The sequence below is a fragment of the Diabrotica undecimpunctata genome, chromosome 2 (assembly GCF_040954645.1).
Source record: "Diabrotica undecimpunctata isolate CICGRU chromosome 2, icDiaUnde3, whole genome shotgun sequence".
NCBI classification, from domain to species: Eukaryota; Metazoa; Arthropoda; class Insecta; order Coleoptera; family Chrysomelidae; genus Diabrotica; species Diabrotica undecimpunctata.
In genome coordinates this window covers 79,282,264-79,301,959 of record NC_092804.1, presented here as the reverse complement: position 1 = coordinate 79,301,959, position 19,696 = coordinate 79,282,264, and the positions used below count along the sequence as shown (strand labels likewise).

At 32.3% G+C, this 19,696-nt stretch overlaps 1 protein-coding gene and 1 non-coding gene across 3 annotated transcripts in view; both read right to left on the bottom strand.

The window, feature by feature from the left end:
* Window positions 1-6,350: 6,350 nt before the first annotated feature.
* LOC140435333 (U6 spliceosomal RNA) lies at window positions 6,351-6,457 on the bottom strand. The gene has a single exon (XR_011950140.1). It is a non-coding gene; the product is annotated as a U6 spliceosomal RNA (small nuclear RNA).
* A 6,632-nt stretch (window positions 6,458-13,089) lies between these two features.
* LOC140434689 (cathepsin D-like) overlaps window positions 13,090-19,696 on the bottom strand; it is a 29,837-nt gene continuing 23,230 nt past the window's right edge. For both annotated transcript variants that reach the window (XM_072523128.1, XM_072523129.1), the window contains exons 4-8: window positions 19,360-19,478; window positions 15,957-16,156; window positions 14,890-15,118; window positions 13,465-13,593; window positions 13,090-13,373 (exon numbers count right to left, since the gene is read on the bottom strand). In XM_072523128.1, the coding sequence (XP_072379229.1) occupies window positions 13,212-13,373; window positions 13,465-13,593; window positions 14,890-15,118; window positions 15,957-16,156; window positions 19,360-19,478 (839 nt within the window). In that variant the 3' untranslated portion in view covers window positions 13,090-13,211. The remainder of the gene's footprint in view (window positions 13,374-13,464; window positions 13,594-14,889; window positions 15,119-15,956; window positions 16,157-19,359; window positions 19,479-19,696) is intronic.

Genomic DNA, 19,696 nt, shown 5'->3' with positions numbered 1-19,696 from the left:
AATGTTTGTCACAATATAAAATACGCAAAATATGTAGCATATCTTATCTATATAAACGGTGTGACTTGTCGCTACGACCACAAGTCACACCGTTTGTCCGGTAGGGTAATTACGCCACCTAGGAAAGAAATCTGAACTACCAACATGTGACATTTCAATCATATTTTGTTCTTAAAACGATACGGTTGATTTATTGCTAACAACTTTGATCAATGACGTATAATATAATAGTATACGTCACTGGTTTATAAATTTATGAAGAAAGATTTATTAAATAAATATATTTATTCAATAAAGAAATAAAGGCTCTAGAAAATTTTATAAAACTATATGAATGTCTGTAAAAGATTTCGAACGCGTGTATTGAATAGATCATAACGACATTGCTTCGTTGTTCCTTTTTGTACAGGTATCATATTGATTTGCTAATTTAGGCTTATAATTGCTTTAGAATTATTTATTTAAATATTAAGGTTAGATTCGTCGAAGACAAGTCGAGTCAAATGCGTTTAGAAGGTTTTTTGTGTTTAGAAGGAACAGGTCTGCTGTTTATACGCCGCTGATTACAACCACTAAACTTCTTTGCGCTTAAAGTAAGTTGCTGAGAGCTGGAGAACGTACCCACTGTCCAAGAAGAAGAATATCTGGATAAGAAACTAAGAAACACATTTACAACGGCCACACTATTAGAAAAATGGAATATTATTATAGATTTAAGATCATGGATGTATGTATAAGCGAGAAATAGGTAATGTTAAAGCCACGTACAAAGACCGCTTTGCCATTTAATGCTTAGAACTTTATTACTAGTAGATAAAGGTATCTGTTACATCTTTATATTTTACTTCTCTTTTGTGTCAATCAGCCCTGCTCAACAAGTTTGATATTCGTTTTATTATTTTATTGAAATAAGACCTACGGAATATAATATATCGTATTCATACAGTGAATGTAAAACATGTTTTAATGATTTTTGTTTAATTTTTTTGATACCTATAATGTAGGTTTATACGTGTCATGTAATCTGCCCTCCTCAGATTCCGGGGGTTTCCTGACCCGGGAAACTAGTACCTGTTTGGGGTCCTTTGTCCAGGGTTACGGATGAAGTCCACAACGGCAGCCACGGCGGAGAAGCGGTGCTTCGGTACGGTGCGGATGGCGGAAGTGGCAACCCTAGATTATAGGGTTAATATAGAATCAAAACAGTAGCGTCTGATCTGATTGGGCGGCTGATATAAAACTCACCAACCCGTCTAGCCAGCGTGGTGTTTTAACGCTACTCATCCTTCCATATATATAGGCATGACGAATACTAAAACGAACGGAAACAGTCCCCAGGTGGGTGGAGTATGTTATGCCAAGTCCCACACCCAGAAAAGAGTCTGCCTCGTTGAATCTGGGAGAGGCAAGAATTCGCTTAGTACACACAGAATGCACATCGGAACATATAACATCAGAACGATGAGGACAGAAGATAATCTAGAAGAGTTGCAAGAAGAACTTAGGACCATAAAATGGGATATAGTAGGCTTATGCGAGACAAGGCTTAAAGGCGAAGAAACGACTCTACTAAAATCAGAGCACATTTTGTACCAATACAATTCTCCAAATTTCCTCAGCAAAGAAAAACTATTCTGCTTAAACACATTCTACAAGAAAAAGATGCAGAGAAAATGGACGTGGCACAGCCCAGACGACAAAGTAAAAAATGAAATTGACTTTATACTCTCAAACTTCAAAAACATTGCTAAAGGTGTTACTGTATTAAATTCTGTCAACATTGGTAGTGATCATCGATTAGTTAGGATGCGAACAGAAGTAAATACGAAATTCGATAGAAGAAAATTATTAACACAGGATAAATTACCAAACATAGAAGCACTCGAAATGAATCAAGAGGAATACCAAAGTGAACTAAAAATGAGACTAGGACCTCTACCAGTATTCAACACGAAAAATAACACAAAAATTAACGAATGACATAACATCAACTGCAAAAAAGATCTGTGGTAAAAATAAAAATCCGAGAAAAACGAAATTGAAACAAACAGCACTGGATTTAATGGAAGAAAGAAGAAGAAAATTGAGAGAATCATCAGAGTATAAGGCTATCAACAATAAAGTTAAAAAGAGCATAAGGTCAGACTTGCGAGCCTATCAAACAAAACAAATATTGTAAACCATCGAAAACAATAGAAACATGAGGGTATTGAAATCAAATTTAACTAAAGGAAAATCAAAGATTACTAAAATCAAAAACCAACAGGGGAATACGGTGACGGAAAAAACTCAAATAATTAAGGAAATACAGAACCCCGGAACAGACCATAGAACAATTCTAAACGTCGGCTCGGAAACTCTCCCTAAAATAACTTCTTCGGAAATTAGACATGCCTTACAGCAAATGAAAAATAAAAAAGCTCCTGGCGAGGATCGTATAACGTCTGAAATGTTAAAAATGGGCGGCAACATCGTTGTAGAGGTTGTAGAAGTTTTGTTAAATAAGTGTATAACAGAAAAAAGAATAGCCAGTCTGTGGGAAAACGCCGAACTAATACTTTTACACAAGAAAGGAGACACTACTAATATTGAAAACTACAGACCTATAATTGAAGAATAAAGATATACCAATGTGCCTAAAACCTAGAGTTTATGACAAATGTATCTTGCCTGTAACTACATATGGACTGAAGACCATGGCCTTTACAAAAAAAACCTTAGAGCAGCTCAGTACAACCCAAAGAGCGATGGAGAGGGACATGCTAAGAATTAGTTTGAGAGACAGGATTCGAAATATCGACATTCGTGAAAGAACAAAGATTACTGATGCCGCAGAACGTATAGCAAGGCTCAAGTGGCAATGGGTCGGACATGTTGCCCGAGATAATCCCGAAAAATGGACACAGAGATTAACAAACTGGAGACCAAGAGAGAACAGGCGAGGAGTAGACAGACCACAGAAGATTTGGGCAGATGATATCAAACAAGTCGCGGGCAAGCAGTAGATGAGAATTGCCAAGAGTAGAAATCAATGAAAGCAAATGGAAGAGGCCTATGTCCAGCAGTGGACGAATACAGGCTGAATAAGAAGAAGAAAAAAGGTTTCTGGGAGAGGACAGGGTCTGACGTGAGCTGTAGCATTATAGGAAAGATATTATATTATATAGAGAGTTATAGTATAGTCTAGGATAGTAAACTAAATGATTACTATATTTAAAATGTCATTAATAAAATAAATTTTATTGTGTGTAATAAATTATATATAAATATTATATTTATTTGCTTTTAACAGAACAAAATCAAATATTCTTACTGAACATAAAATATATGAAATTAAATAATCTGCTTTTCAAGTGGAATTAAATTTTAAATTTTAATTTAATTGTTTCATGCCAACTGGTCATCGCCTAATTATTAACCCATCTTCTTATATGGCTTTTACTTTAGGTACATCACACGTGAGATGTGTATCCATAAAATTTAAAATTTAATTCCACAAGTGGAATTAAATTTTAAATTTTAAAAATTGTTTCATGCCAACTGATCATCGCCTAATTATTAACCCATCTTCTTATATGGCTTTTACTTTAGGTACATCACACGTGAGATGTGTAGATAACCTAAAAAAATATCTATGATATAGTTTCAAGTATACGGGTAAATGCAGATATATGGGCACAGTTTCTTCTTGTGATTAGCTCACATTATCGGTTATTTGTATTCTTCAAACCATTTGTTTACTAAAATTTTCAGCTCTTAGACATATGGTAGCTTTGATGGTACACCTTCTTCTTAGAGTGCCGTCTTCCTACGAAGGTTGACAATAATATTTTTTTTATTTTTATTTTTTAATTTTCTATTTTTATGTTTTAATTTGCTGCTCTAAACAAATCAATCGATCTGCATTGATACGAATTACGTAAATTCTTTAAACCAAAAATTCTGCCTCCGGTCAACAGATCTTCTTCCTTGAATCTTTCCCTGTATTTTTTTTTTTATATGGCTTCGGCAGTTTGCCATACAGCCAGTTACATGATCTTTTAATCTCATTAGGCGCAGTAAAAAGTTTTTGAGTAATTTGCAATCGAATAGATTAAAATAGATAAATTTAAAGTTGGGAAATCAGTACAACATTTAATAAAAAGAAGAGAAAAGATATATATACATACACATATATATCCATAAACACATACAATTAACATGGGTCACTCGCTTCACATCCAGGGGCCCATCAGGACATTATAATATATAACATACACAGGAGAACTAGGCCACGGTAAATAGGATTAAACATATAAAGGAGAGAAAACAAAGGTAAAAAGAAAAAACAATTTTTTTTTAACTAAAGAAAAATATTACATTTGGTCAAAAAATCGATTATGCAATCGTAAATTAATCTATTTTGAGTCGCTAGGGCAGATAAAACGTTAAACGGAGATTTACCGGTAATATGAACTATATTATTGTATAATAAGGTGGATTCCAAATTATATTTGGCACAACCAAAAATTACATGATCTAGGTCACCTTCTACTCCACATTCCACACAGTTTTTACTCTCGATCACATGAATCCTTGCAAGATGAGCAGGAAAACAAGCATGTCCAAATTTAAGCCTAGATATGGTTGTTATATAACGCCTAGGGACGTTATAAGTTCTGTGCCAATGTGCAACAGGGAAAGTTGTATGTAAAAAAGTGTATCTATTTGGGTTGGTAAAACAAAACTCAGAACATAGATCACTCCATTTATGTTTTAAAACTGCCTTGCGAGAAGCAACCAAATCAGAAATACTGGGTAGATATTCTGTGGTATCCACTGAATAAATACTTAATTTGGCTAGTTGGTCCACATGTTCATTATGTTTAATTCCACTGTGTGCTTTGGCCCATATAAATATCACACTTTTTTTATTTTCCTTAAAGTGTTTAACTAATTTTTTAATTAATATTATGTAGGGATTGGAGTATGTGGTTGGAAAAAAAGGTTGGTTAATGGCTGTGAGAACTGACATGGAATCTGAAACAATAATAACGGAGGATTCCCTGTTAGAAACAAAAAGTAGGGCTTGATATATGGCAATTGCTTCCGCACTAAATATGGAAATATTTGCTTTTAATTTGAACATTTTTTCTACCTTCTCCATGGGGATGTAAAACGCACATCCTGTACCGTCTTCTGATTTGGAGGCGTCCGTGTAGATAGTACTGTAGTAATCCCAATTGGATAAGATGCTTGTTATAATGTTGTTATTTGCTCTTCCAGTGTTAACATAATTTGGTTTAATAAATTTAACGCTATAAAAAAGAGCTTCAGAATCATTTATATCTGTGTGTGATTTTAAATTAATAGCTTCATCATCACAAACTGTGTTTTCTCTAAGAGCTTCACATAGGTTTGGAGAATTTTTCTTTATCCAATATTTATTCGTTAAATCATAATTGTTTAAATTTGTTAATTCGGTATAAAGGAAAGTGTTCTGGTGTTTAATTTTCAGTAAAAATTTTTCGGCCAAGAAATGTCTTCTAAGAGAAATTGGAGGCTCAAGTGCTTCAACATAAAGGGGCTCAATAGGAGTTGTCTTCATGGCACCAATACAGATGCGCAAACACTGGTTTATAAATGTTTAATTTGTTTAGTAAGTTCTTGCTGGCAGATCCATATAACCAACATCCATAATCTATGATAGAGCGAATGTACGTTCTATAAAAAAGTAAGGAAGTTTGAACATCTGTTCCCCACCAAGTTTTAGTTGTCATTTTCAGAAAGTTTAGGCCTTTTTCACATCTATTTAACATATATTCTATGTGAAATCTCCATGTGAGCTTTTGATCCAGTATAATGCCCAAATATTTAATTACCTTTTTAAAAGGAATTTCTCGCTGTTTTGCTATAAATGTTTCGATATTGGGAATATTATGTCTACTGAAAATGGTCATTGCTGATTTTGTGGCCGACAGCTGAAGGTGATTTTCTTCCAACCATATTTCTACAACGTTGTAGGTATCCATTAAAAATCCAAAAGCTTCATCTCTCTTCTTTGTTTCACAGTAAATGCTGAAGTCATCTGCATATTGGATGATCTTAAAAGGATATTTTTCCAACTTTAATTTATGTAGGTCAGCTGTGTATAAATTGAAAAGAAAGGGACTTAAGACAGCTTCTTGTGGAATTCCTGTAAAAACATATCTTGGGCCTAATAAATGGTTGTTAAACTCCCTGACATAAACATGTCTTTCTGAATATAATCCGATAATAGCATACACTATTGCCTTAGGAATATTAAAATCAATAATCATTTTTTTACTCAAAATATTTAAGCTTAAGGTGTCATATGCTTTCTCAATATCAAAAATGTGGAACGCTTCACGATTTTGCGTGTCATCCTTGCGCAGGGGCCATGCTAATCTTCTCTGTATCGTTCCAATTTTAGTATATGTACCGCCGAAGCGAGTACTTCCCTGTATTACGAGTCTCAAAATTTAATATTTTGGTCCCCTCATCACGTGGTCTAGGTATTTTGGTTTTCTGGTTTGTATAGTGGTGATTAGTTCTGTTTCTTTACCAATCCTCTCCAGTACTTCTTTATTTGTAATTATATCAGTCCATGATATTTTTAATACTCTGTGGATAATCAAAGTTCGAAAGCATCGATTCTTTTTAAATTGCATTTTTTTAATGGCCAAGTCTCAGCTCCACCTAGTAATATTGAAAATATATAACATCGATGTTATCTAGGAATATTGTTTTCTTTCTGGGTCTCGATTCCCCTATAACTTTCTTTTCAAAATTAATTTGGGAATGTCGTATTTACTTCCGCTTACGATATGGACAAGGTCGGCAATTTTAGTAAAAAGTAAATAGTAAGTTCAAAAGTAGTTCTCGTGCCCAGTCTGTAGTTATTAAAATTCCTTCATCCGTGGAATATTCGGTCCATGGCACTTGTAAGTATAGTCCACATTTCAAATGCATCAATGTGGTTCATATCTAAGCTTAACCTCCTGAGGCCAGGGGGCCTAGTGTCGTACCAAAAAATATAGACGCAAATGCATATAGATAAGCTCATTTGACCTTTTGGCAGCAAGTCTAGTGGGATGTGAAATGCATACCACTGGTTGCTCATATTCTGTAATAAAGTCGCATTGTAGTGGTGGATAAAAGAAATCGTAGCTCACCTGCTTAAATGTTTTCAGTGGAGGCGATAGATCAACGGACAGCCGCACAAGAATTGTTGAAAACTTGCATGATCCTTTATCTCACTGACTTGGCACCAAGAGCTTACTCAAGATTTGAAGGATCTAACCTAACCAGGCTGACAGTTGGAAATCGGGAAAGACAGATTTCAACGCACTTCTCGAGAGGCAACAGTAGCATTCGTCCGCGCATTTAATCACTTGCAAGGAATATTAAGATTTACGAATGTGAGTGCTATACCATGTTACAACAGGTTCTGCTAGATCCTGCAAGCTATCTTCAGGGTTTTTATATTCCGTCGAAACATTTTCACGTTCAATTTTCACATTTTTTTTTTTAAACTTTTGATGACATTACAGTATGAATTCATTTTAACAATGCTGACTACAGCAATGTGTTTCTGTGTATTATTGACAACTAAAATAAAATAGAAAGGACGTACAATACAGTCGAAGAATTGCCCGTAAAACATAAACGAAAAGAACTGCCAACTTGGAAAATTTTATTACAACAGTTTTTTTATTGAAGTAAAAAAACAATGTTACGTAACGCGTTGTTTGAACTTCCTCCCTCCTCTGTAACGCACCGTAACGTTTTAAAGACACCGCCAATTGCGTTGCGTAATACTTTAATGACCCCCCAATCGGTTTCGAAGGAGTATGGCAAGTAAACTTCGTGACACTTATGTTAGTAATATATGGGTAAAAATTCTGCCCTGCTAAGCTGAAAGGTCTTATCTACCAATTGTGCTATTTTGAGAAAAATGCAATTAACTTTAGTTTGCTGCGCCATCCGTAATATTAATGATATCAAACTGTAATTTTGAATGAACTTGATTTGTGTATATACAATTTATGTGGATAATCCACGGAAGTAACGAACCTTTATTACACTTATAACGAACCATTTTTTTTTCATATATAAAAACTTAATATAGTCCTCTAATGTTGTAAAAAAACTTAAAATTCTCCATTTTCGTCCTCTTTAGCTGCATCGCCTACCGGTACTTCTTCCCAAAAGTTTCTCCTGTTGGCTGGAATTATAGCTTGCAGGTTATTCAGCAAATCTTGCTTTCTCGTTTGACTAATTCCTTGGTTAGATGTTCGTGGAGATGGAAGTGTCATACCAGTTTTAAATGCACCTGCAGTTAAAAAGTTCAGTTCTGTCAAATCTTCTGTGTCATATGAGTTTTTATATTTTAATGTTTTCTCTCCCCTCGTAAAAATTGCGAGTGAAATATTATTGAGATAGCAGCGTGGTGTTTACTTTTGTAATTTGTATTTTGAACTGAAATCTAACCACTCATAGAAATTTTTAATCTCTAATACTACAACATCGGTCTGTTTTGTTGAATTTAGAACACATTGAACATAGTCATTAAAATCCCAAACAATTTTGGCCCTCTTTAATGATTTTTCTACCTGGTGGTAAAAATGGTCCGCGGACATAAACGTGTGTCCACGCTCAAAGTATTTTATGATTAATTATTTTAAGTTAACTTCTGTAGCATTTAATATATAGACAAAAAAGCTGAACAAACTCCAATTCTTGTTCTGCCCCGAGAAATTATTCAGCTAAATTGTTATGGATTCTTTATCCCTGTTTTTTAGGAAAAAATGCGTAGAAAGTAGACACTATATCTTCTTTTTTTCTTCCTGATATTACTTCGTGCCACAGAATTCCTAAAGGACGGACGTTTCTACCTTTCCCGATACCAACAAAACTTTCATTAAAAGCAATTATGCGCCTAGTAAAAATGACTTCTTTAAACATATCTGCTCTTGGAAGCATTATCACTTTCTGAAGATCTGCTGAAACTATGAGATCTGATGATTTTAGTTGCGATTCCGTATCTCTTTCATACTTTTTCCTGGCAGTAATATATTTATTTCTGTGAGATACATAGTTTTCACACACTACGTAATTGTCTGTTGGATTAATATGATTGGCTTCGGTCTTACGAAGATCATATGATGCACACTGGATGGAAGCACTCTTCACAACCAAGTTGTGCAAACGATAGGTTGAGTTTTGCATTTTCCTGGCGATAGAGTTCATAACTACCCTGATAATTATAATTCTTTATTTTGTAGTCATTGTACATCATTGTAATTGAAATATCCGATGGTAAGTATAGACGATTTGGAGCATGCTCCCGACGATAATGAGATACGGTAGGTCGAAAAGACTTTATATGTATAACGATCGGTTGTTTGTCAATAAAATTCAGAGCTGGTCGGTGCCCTCGTTGGTCTTGTTTTGGAATAATAGCATTATTATTATCAGTTCCTCTAATATTTTTCAAAAATCGATCATTATTTTTGTCATAGCCTAACGTGGCGAGGAAAAAAGTTTTACATACTTGCATATCTAATCCGTTAGCATCCCGTAGATAATATTTGTATGAATATTTGCGACGCGAATCAGTTGCAACAGTATTTTTCTTTTGTTTAGTTGTCTAACATTACCGTGCATAAACAAACAAATTCTCGTCTCGCTTTATTTATTACTTCTGAACATTTCAGCATGCAGGTGTTTTTATTACACGATTTTTTATTTTGTGGTCACTAGCGACAGATGATAATTTCTGCTTTTTTCTTTCGCCAGGTGCTTTTTCATTTTTTGTTTTCTTTCTAATTGTTCCCTTTTTGGTGTACATCTTAGCGTGATTGTTTTCAGCAATGTCTGTCGACGAAGTGACCATGTAGTCGACCATAGACTTCACTAATTGATAAACAGATTCATCTTCTTCGACTAAACTTTCATTATCAGATAAAGCTGGAGTGTGGAATAGGTAGTCGCTATTTTCATCACTGATACAGCCTTCTTCTACAGACGAGGACCCGCTACAAAAATCGTCTTTTTGGTATTGACAAGCTTTTTATTTGCATGTAGGCGTTCTCTTAATTGTCTATTTAAGGCAAGATTAACCATTTGACGGCCACAGTTGGTGGAAGCGTTGGTGGTCATACTAGAATAAAACAAAGCACTACTTTATACACTGTTAATAGGTTACTAAATAACTATTCTAATCGAACTACTACAAGGAAAGATTATATTATTAAAGTGTTTAAGTGAGTTTTATATGTTGGAGATTTTGCAGTTACATTTACCTACCGTAAGTTCCAGCTTCAGCACAGTAAATGTAATGAAAATAAAAACGGAACTAAATATAAGAGGTACTTAAAACAGTCATGGAGGTACTACTATCTGACACAATAAATAATAATGATTAATTCGATACTTACTTTGAGGTATAAATCAAATTCTCAATTCTCTGCACTAAAAACTGACATTACAGGAAACAAACACTTTCGATTTTTAGGTTATGTTGTTTAATAAAGGTGCAATGCTGAATATTATGTCCTATCTGTCACTTAGGACATGCTAGATTTTGGATAGCATAACATATTGCAATACTAACTGTCCTATCTGTTACAATAGGACACTTCAGGTTTGTAAAGATCAGATAGTACGTAATGCTTAGTAATCAGATTTTAGTTTGAACTTAGGACAACAAGCATCGCTTCAGAACAGCTATTTAATGATAGATAGGACAGCTCAGCTTTGAAAGGAAGATAAAGAATGCTTTTTGCTACCACCCAGTACCGTTAGGACTAAAACTGCAATTTTGTCAGTTAGGACCTTTCAACTTAGCAGGGCAGAATTAAGGGCTATATGTATTTTTTCATGCCACATATTAAAAAATAAAAATAAAAAATTTTGTTCAAAAAATAAAAGAATAGTTATGGTGGACCACCCTTAAACCTTAGGGTTAAGAAAAATATATTACGGCCTTTTCGCAGACCTACCAAATACACATATAAAATTTCATAAAAGTCGGTCAAACCATTTCGGTGGAGTACAGCAACTAACTCTGTGATACTAATATGGCTATTAAAAAATAGGGGTTAATAATAGAGGGGTGAAAATTAAGGACTGTATGTATTTTTTAATGCCACATCACAAAAAAAGTGGAACAGTACCTACCTACGTGGTAATGTAGACTAGCGCGGAGCTTCATATTATGTTTTCTGTATTTTTAAAATATAATTAATATACTTAAAATTAAATAAAGTAATTTTATAATTTATTTATTTTTTATATTTTAAATAAATTTGATAAATTATTGTGTTTGCTCCTAACGCCATCCGTTAACGTGTATTTATAAAGTACATGTTTAAAAATAATAATTGTATTTATGTGAAGTTATTTTAAAACGAGAATTATTATAAAAATTTTAACATATGATTCAATGTTGTTCTTAATCGGATGACATTTATGACCTGTATTAAATTTTGACAATCGTTACAAATCGAATCTTTTAGTGACTTATTCTTTATATTCTTTTAATTTTTTACTTCTCAGTTAATGTCTATATTTTGTTAGTTATTTTTCATGCAGTTTTTAATTTAAACCTGCTTAGAGTAAATATATGACGACTATAACGAAACAAATATATAATTGAGGCTACCAGTGCAAAAGTGGTGTAACCCCGGACTACTTACTTAGGAGATAATAAGGAATTAAAATTTGGGTAAACTGATTTTTAATATAATTTTTTTTGTAAACTATTAAGGCTATTATAGAAAGTATGATGTACTGGCGGGATGAACTGTAACAATTCAAGAAGGTTGTTTTTCTTTTTTCAGCAATAGTTGGTTTTTCCAAAGCATTTAGTTGTACTACAGTTTCTGACTGCCTTTTCTTCACACTGACTTCTTCATTATTTGAGTATTTGTAGAAGATTGAAAATGGATGAATTTTATGGAATTTTAACCACTGAATTTTCAACCACTCCACTTTGGTTTTATCAACTGAAATTTTTCGATTAGTTATATTTTTTTCTAGTGATTTGGAAGAGAAAAAATCACTTGCAGTCAGTTGTATAACTTTGAATGGTTTTTTTTTTCGATCCGTTTTAATTACTTCAATCCAGTCATATGGTACATATATTTCCTTAAAGTTTTTTTTTGTTTTTTTCTATTAGGCCAAAATCTTCGTCACAGGGTGGGTATGAGTGTCCACTGACCAAAAATTTATGATCTATTTCTTCAATAGTGAACTCCGGATTAGATACCACATACTGGCAAATCAATGACAACTTAATGTTTCTATTTTGCCCCCCACACTGATCGGGGTACATGATTACTTTTTTAGTAGTCACAAAATTTAAAAAAAAAAATACATCAAGCCAGATCCTACTTCTTGCGATCCTCGTGAGGCTTCCGACTCGTTCCAAACAAACATGTAGGCATCATCTGTCCCCATGTTGTGAATACCAAAGCAAAAAGTCCATAGCTGTCGTTTGTAGTATACTATTCCAGTACTTTACACAGGGGTAGGTAGGGTTTTCATCAAGTCAAAAGTTATTACACTGACATCATTGATGATTTTGCGAGAGTGGTATCATCTTTTAATCCCTGTCTAGCTCTGTCTGCTTTTCTCTGGTGTAACTCTTGTTCACGTTGCAATTCTTGTTTTAGCTATTCATTTTCAGCACATTTACACATTGAGGTTACACATCCGTTATACCACTTTTGCGCTGATAGCCTCAATTATAGAAACGAATTGATCGAGAGTAGTGAATCGATGTTAAGAACCGCTATTCTACGACGTTACCTATGACGTCGCCATCTTGTGGTGCTAAACACAAACGCCAAAAAAAATTCTGAAAACGGTCTACAAGTTTGAAAATAATAATAGCAATACAATTATTATCTAAAATAAATTAATTTGTTTCCTGCTTTTGTTCTTTTTATGATAACATGATCACGAAAATGAATTGGAAAATGTTGTTTCCGTAAGCTTCGACTTTGTATTACCTTCCTAAATTAAATGCGAAATGAAAGTTAAAAATTCTTAGGCATTTAAAATACCGAAAAAGAAAGACAATTTTAATTACATTGGTTTTATTTCAAAACAAGAATACAATCTTAAGATATCGCAAATTATTTGATAAGATAATTTAAAACAAAAGAAAAATACAATTGTGGTAAATATCTTGATAGCTATAGTTAAGCTAGGTCAGCTATTCCAATACGGTTGTTTTCTAGATCAAATTCAGTGTAAAACTGTCTCATAAATGCATCTCCTAAAATCCATTGAAAGCCTGCACTTTCAAAGTCTGCCGATGAGAAAGTCGTAACGCAGACATTTCCGCGATAGATATCGTGATACTAGAAAAAATTAAAATATATATATTATATACATATATTTATACACATTGAAATTATTTGTATATCCACTTTATACTTATACCTTACTTACCTTAAGGATATATTGTTCAGGTTTAACGACAAATTTCTTTCCAGACAATGTAAATTCGAGGTCAGGGAGCTCATCTAAGTACTGACAATTAGCGTAATAAAGTCCACCGGAATAATATGCGTCAATAGCCTAAAAATATTTTCGTATTATATTGATGATAAAAAATTAAAATATAAAAAGTTTTATATATGTACATCCTATTGAGTTTACCAGGTATTAATTATAGGTACAAGTTAAAGTAAAAAGGTAGATTGGAAGTATGGTGGAAGTAGTTAGTATGATTATATATTAATGAAACCTTGAATAATCAGGAGGTTTACTTTATTAGTCTCAATAAAATATTGATTAGGTATTATAAAAATTTAAAAAGGCAACATCATTATATCTCAGGAATAAAAATGAGTTTGCACAGTTTTTAAAAGGTAGTTTTATAAAACAGTTTATTTCTAAGGCATGAAGTCACGACACTACCTAAATGCTAACATGAAAAACTAATTTTTGGAAGACGTTTAATAAAAATGTGTACGAAAAAAGAAAAATAATAGCAAACAAACGATAGAAATGAGAAATATAGGAAACAGGAGTCAACTAGTCAACAAAGAAATAAAGAAATAGGATACAATGCTTAAAAGAAGAAAAATATTGTTGATAAAACATGAATGAAGTGTCCCCACAGAAGGAGCATTCTTTTTATTTTTTATCTAGTTCATTTTACACTTTTACATATGAATCAACAAACATTAGCTTTCCTATATTCTTATTTATTTCTTTTTTTATAATTCTTAAAGATACAGTTTGAATTCATCCTTTTGATTAATTCCAATGTTAGGGAAATGTGTATCAAGTTGATAAATAAATTTAGTAGATACTAAATGCATCTCTCTTATGTTCGCATAATTCATTAACACGTAAAACTCCACAGTTAAAAAACTGTACCTGGTTATATTTAAACACGAGAGATTTAAAGCTAATTTCTAAAATAAAATAGTTTTTTGCATCTTTAAATATTGTCGGCACTTAAAAAGACAAGGCAAGATCATTTTACAAATAAAAGTTCAATAAACTAACAATATAATTACTATTTAAATGGGAATAAGCAACAATTAAAGGTTAAAGTATGTTTATTGACATTTCAATTTCCACTTCGGAAATCATTCTCACTAATGTTTGTATTTTGAGAACGATTTCCGAAGTGGAAATTGAAACGTCAATAAACGTACTTTAAACTTTAATTGTGGCTTATTTCCATTTAAACAGTAATTACTTTGAAATGCCACAAGAAAATAGCTTCAGAACAAACTAACAATACTTTTAAAAATTAAATAAATTGTCAAAGGGTCCCTTGTTGATACAATGAAAAATGTAAAATATTCTTGTATCTCATAGTGTACATATTATAATATACAGTTATGAACAGAATCTTACGTCATTTATAGCCTCAATGTCTTCCCATGGTCCAATAATAAAGGAAGTACCACTATCTATAATAGCTTCACATCCATTGTTGCATACAGTTGCGTCTCCAGCAGTAAAGTTGTCCATGTTAACTTGCCAATAACGTTGTTTCGTTACAGGTAAATAAAAAAAGTCTCCTTTGTAATATTTGGGATCTGATCCACCAAGCAACAATTCTCCACCAACGGTATCATTAACACTGAAATATAATGATAATATAATAAAGTATTATTACATTTTTTTATTTATAATAACCATTAAATACATATAGCAAACAAAATATTTGTTAAATTAATAAAGAAATAATGCTATGACTTTTTTGGTTAAGAAAGGCGTATTGAGGAACTGTTATAATATAAATGCTACGAATGAAATTCTAATTCTTCTAATATTCCTTAATTTTAATCCTATCAGACCCTAAATTATTACTAAATATCAGTATATCTTGTTATTTAATAGCCGCATACGGTTTAAATAATGGGAATATGAAAAAAATTTCCTAGAAGTTCCATTAAAGAAAAACTGAACTAAAACGTAGAACTCCTCCCCAATACTTTAAAATTACGCAAGTTAGTTTAGTTGAAATTATCGTAGACGTTATGTCCATAAGAAGTGAAAAATCAGAAATAAAAATCAGAATTTAATTTTAGTATAGTTCAGTGTGGTTCAGGTTCATGTAGTAATCAGACCATTGTGGTTCAAACTAAACTCACTTTACAAGAACAAATACAGTCATTATTTAAGGCTTAACGTTAACTTTATTACAATAATCCTAATAGCCTATAAAAATAAAAGAACAGTCAATTTAAAGATTATCAAAGAGAATAGAAATATAAGTACATATATTCAGGAATATAAGGTATTATAAAGCTTCATAAATATCAAGGCTATTTATTATAAAATCCATTCGTATGAACCAAACTGGTTTTACGAAATTGAAAAAGTCAACAAACATTAAGTGAATTTATAATCTACTGAGGCTATAAATTTTATGTAAGCCAGTTTTTAAATTTTTAACTTTTCAACTAGGTACTTACTGCCCAAGGTAAAAAGAAAATGCCGCTTTGTTGATAACACCCTGTTGGATTAAGTTGTCAAATACTGTAGGTATTCCATTAATAGATAGATCGTAGTAACCCAATCCCAAAAAACCGTCGAAAGGGTTGTTAATAAATGTGGCACCTGGTTCATTGGTTATTTCAGCAAATATTTGATTTTTTACGGTTAGACCGCCCACCTAAAATAAAAGTAAACCTAAATAATTTAGTAAATCAAGATTAAAACATCTTCTATCCTATTCTAGCTAATGCTAGTAAAACTCTTAAACAACTAATCTACAACTCAGACTTACATGATGGGCAATTTGATAATAGACTAACAGCTCTCGTTATTTATAAAAAGTTACCCTACGTAAATGTCTTAACTAACAATATAATCAGGCTGCTGAGTGAAATTCCTAATTTCAAAATAGCTAAATATAACAGCATATCCAATTACAGCTTATTCTCGAAGCTTAAAGACCAGACGCCGTTTCTAAAGAGTCATCTATTTACCAACTTTCTTGTCTACAAAGAAAGTGATTGCAAAACAAAGAAAAATTCTTGTACAGTAGGACACCATTACAACACAACAGACCACACATTCAATTTGTCGCATGTTAAGATCTTGGAGATGGAAAACAACTACAAAAAAAGATTACTTCTCGAAATGTCCACATAAACATAAATAAAAAATCAATTAATTATAAGACAGACATCTGCAAGCTAAGCGATATGTATTGCTTTATTTTAAAATTTCCAGAAACTGAAAATAGCTAATATCTGGTTAGATTATAATTATGATTCGACAACAAAGTTGACGGTAACGACACACATGTATAAAAAATATAGAAATCAGTACCGCCATTTTCATCGTAAAATATAATGTCGCTCTGACATAGTTTGCTTTACAAAATAAGACAATATTTCGTAAGTTATAAAATTGTGAATATTATGTTTGTATCTAATTGTTAGTTAATTTTTTAGTATGTTCCTGATGGAGGTAAAAAAAGAAAGGCAACGAAATATCGAACGGGTGAAATAAATGTAGTTTCAATTAAGCAATTGACCGCAGTCCCGACATTCTAACACGATTCCGTAGTATTATATTCTACAACATACTTACACGGTCGATAATTACGAAGCATTTCGAATCCAATTATTTATATTATACAAATGATTAAAAGCTTCCAGCAAAAGCTTGCCATTTCTCATTCCTCACTGTAAATTCTTTCTCATTTTTTATTCTGTTTCCTTGTTTATGCTTAACTTCTCGTATATTTCTTTGTGATTTCCCAGTTAGGTTTCGTATGATTGTATATTGTGTTCGTAGGGCGTTTCCTTTCGCTGCTTTCTCTGATAAATTTAACATCTTATTTGTACAGTTTCTTTTGTCTTTTCTGGAATGTTTTTTTAATTCTGCGTTTTTTGCCTTGTATTTCCTTTCAAGTGACCCCTCTTCTTCTGATCCTTTCTTTTGTACTGGACTGACTCTCCAGTTTGTTTTGATACAGTTCGGTTAATTGCCAGTTTATCAGCGAATGTATTTCTTATAATTTTTTGGTTTAGAGCATCGACGTTGTATTTGTTACTTTTGTTGGTTTTTTGGTTTTTATCTCTGGTTAATTTCATTTTTAGTTTTGCTCTGATTAGCATGTGGTCTGAATCCCACATCAACACCTCTTAAGCTTCTAACATCTTGCAACCAGCTTCTCCATTTATATTCAATTGTTATGTAGTCTATTTGGTTCTTGTACCTTATGTATCTATTTATATTTGCAGATGTTTTCACCTATTAAAAGTTCATTTTGTTTGTAAAATTCGATTAGTCGATTTTTATTGTCGTTTCTCACCTCTATTCCCTCTTTTCGATCACTTGTTCATGCCCTGTATTATCATTGCCTAGTTTAGCATTAAAGTCTCCGATGATTATCTTTATATCTCTTCTTTATTGTTATATATTCTATATCTTAATATACGTTGTTTGTAGTTGTTCATACAATTCTTCCATCTCATCCTCGTCGTTTTTATTGTAGAAACATATACCTTAACTACTATAATGTTATAGTATCTTGCCTTTAGGCTCGCCCAAATAATCTTTTCTGATACTAGCTTCCACTCTATTAGAGCCTTTCTTCCTTTTTGGGATACTCTCTTTTAGTGTTTATCATGTACGTTTGTGTTTCCAGAATATATTATTAGTTGTTGGTATCCTACTGGGGTTGATCTACTGGCATTCCATGGTACTTCACTTAGTCCAACAATGTCTAACTTCTATAACTTATCAATCTCTTGGCTTATTTGCTCCAATTTGCCATGCTCCTATGAATATGTTCGCTCTTGTGTCTATTTAGGATTTATCTTCCGTTCTCGTTCTTTTTCTATTTTTAAACTTCTCGATTCCTCTTTATTTACTATGTCTGTTATCATATGTGCTATTATGTGTATTTTCATCTGTTAGTTTTTTGGGTATCCCTGGGTTAATGTATTTATTCTATTTGTGTGTTTTCCACCTATTAAGTATTAATGTATTATATTTGATTTTAACAATTTTACCCTTATTTATTCATTCTTAAGTTAAAGTTAATTTCATTTAATCGAATAAACTATCTTCGCACCTCAAAAATATTGACAATATTATTTTAATGTCACCTACTTTGTGTTGATTGGATTGAGATAAAGTATGGAACCAACTAAATATCTTCGAAACAAAAAAGACCCTATTATGAAACTTTGCATTCAAGTACAATGATATATAACGCATCTGAAGCTATATTTTTTGTTACTACTCTACTTCCGATAGCACCAGAAATACCCCGAACATATTTAATTTAAATGGGGTACAATATATATTTTTGCAGATTTTAAAAGATTTTGTTATTCTTAATTTATAGATACCATGTTTGATAGAACAAATTTCTTAAAACGTGAAATAAATCACTTTACAGCTAAAGAATAGGTAAATTTATTTACTAAGACCAATGATAATATTAATATAAAAAAATTACTTAAAATATTCAAAATGCACCCGTTTACCTTCTGATAATGTGTAAGACTATTATTAAATTCGTTAGTTACTCTTTCCAAGACTACTTCACGTATTAGTTGACATTGATTAATAATTATTTAAACACGCTATTTTAGATAACTCTAAAGAAAAAATCTAGTGGATTAAGGCCCGGAAAACGAGCAGGCCACTCTATGAATTCTCTACGTCCAATCCATCGATTTGGAAAATTGGCATTTAAAAAATTTCTAACGTGTCGTTAATGGTGGGGTAGTTACACATTTATTAGTTATTCTATATTCTATATCTATAGAAATACAGAAAAGAGAAATAATATTACCTTATATAAAAATTATATAAATTTCAAATATATATAGCTTGTACGTTTTATCTTACCTCTACGTCATCTCTGGAAACAAAACCTTCAACTGAACCAGATCCATAAGTGATTAAAAAAGTTGTGCCATTTTTCGAGTATGTGGATGACTTGTCAGAGTCGTATTGTTTATGATTTTCTACAAATAAAAAAATGCTTAAATTTGTTGTATTTACGAGATGCGGTATTAATAGAGATAGTGCAAGCACTCCTGACCACGGCGCAGTAGACAAAATTTGGTTTAGTCCCCACTTCCATGCGAAACGCATTGTACTATGCACTGTATAATAAAATTCCACTTACAATAGAACCTTTCTGCCTTTACGTGAATTTGACTCCGCCTTCGCGCAGCTCCAT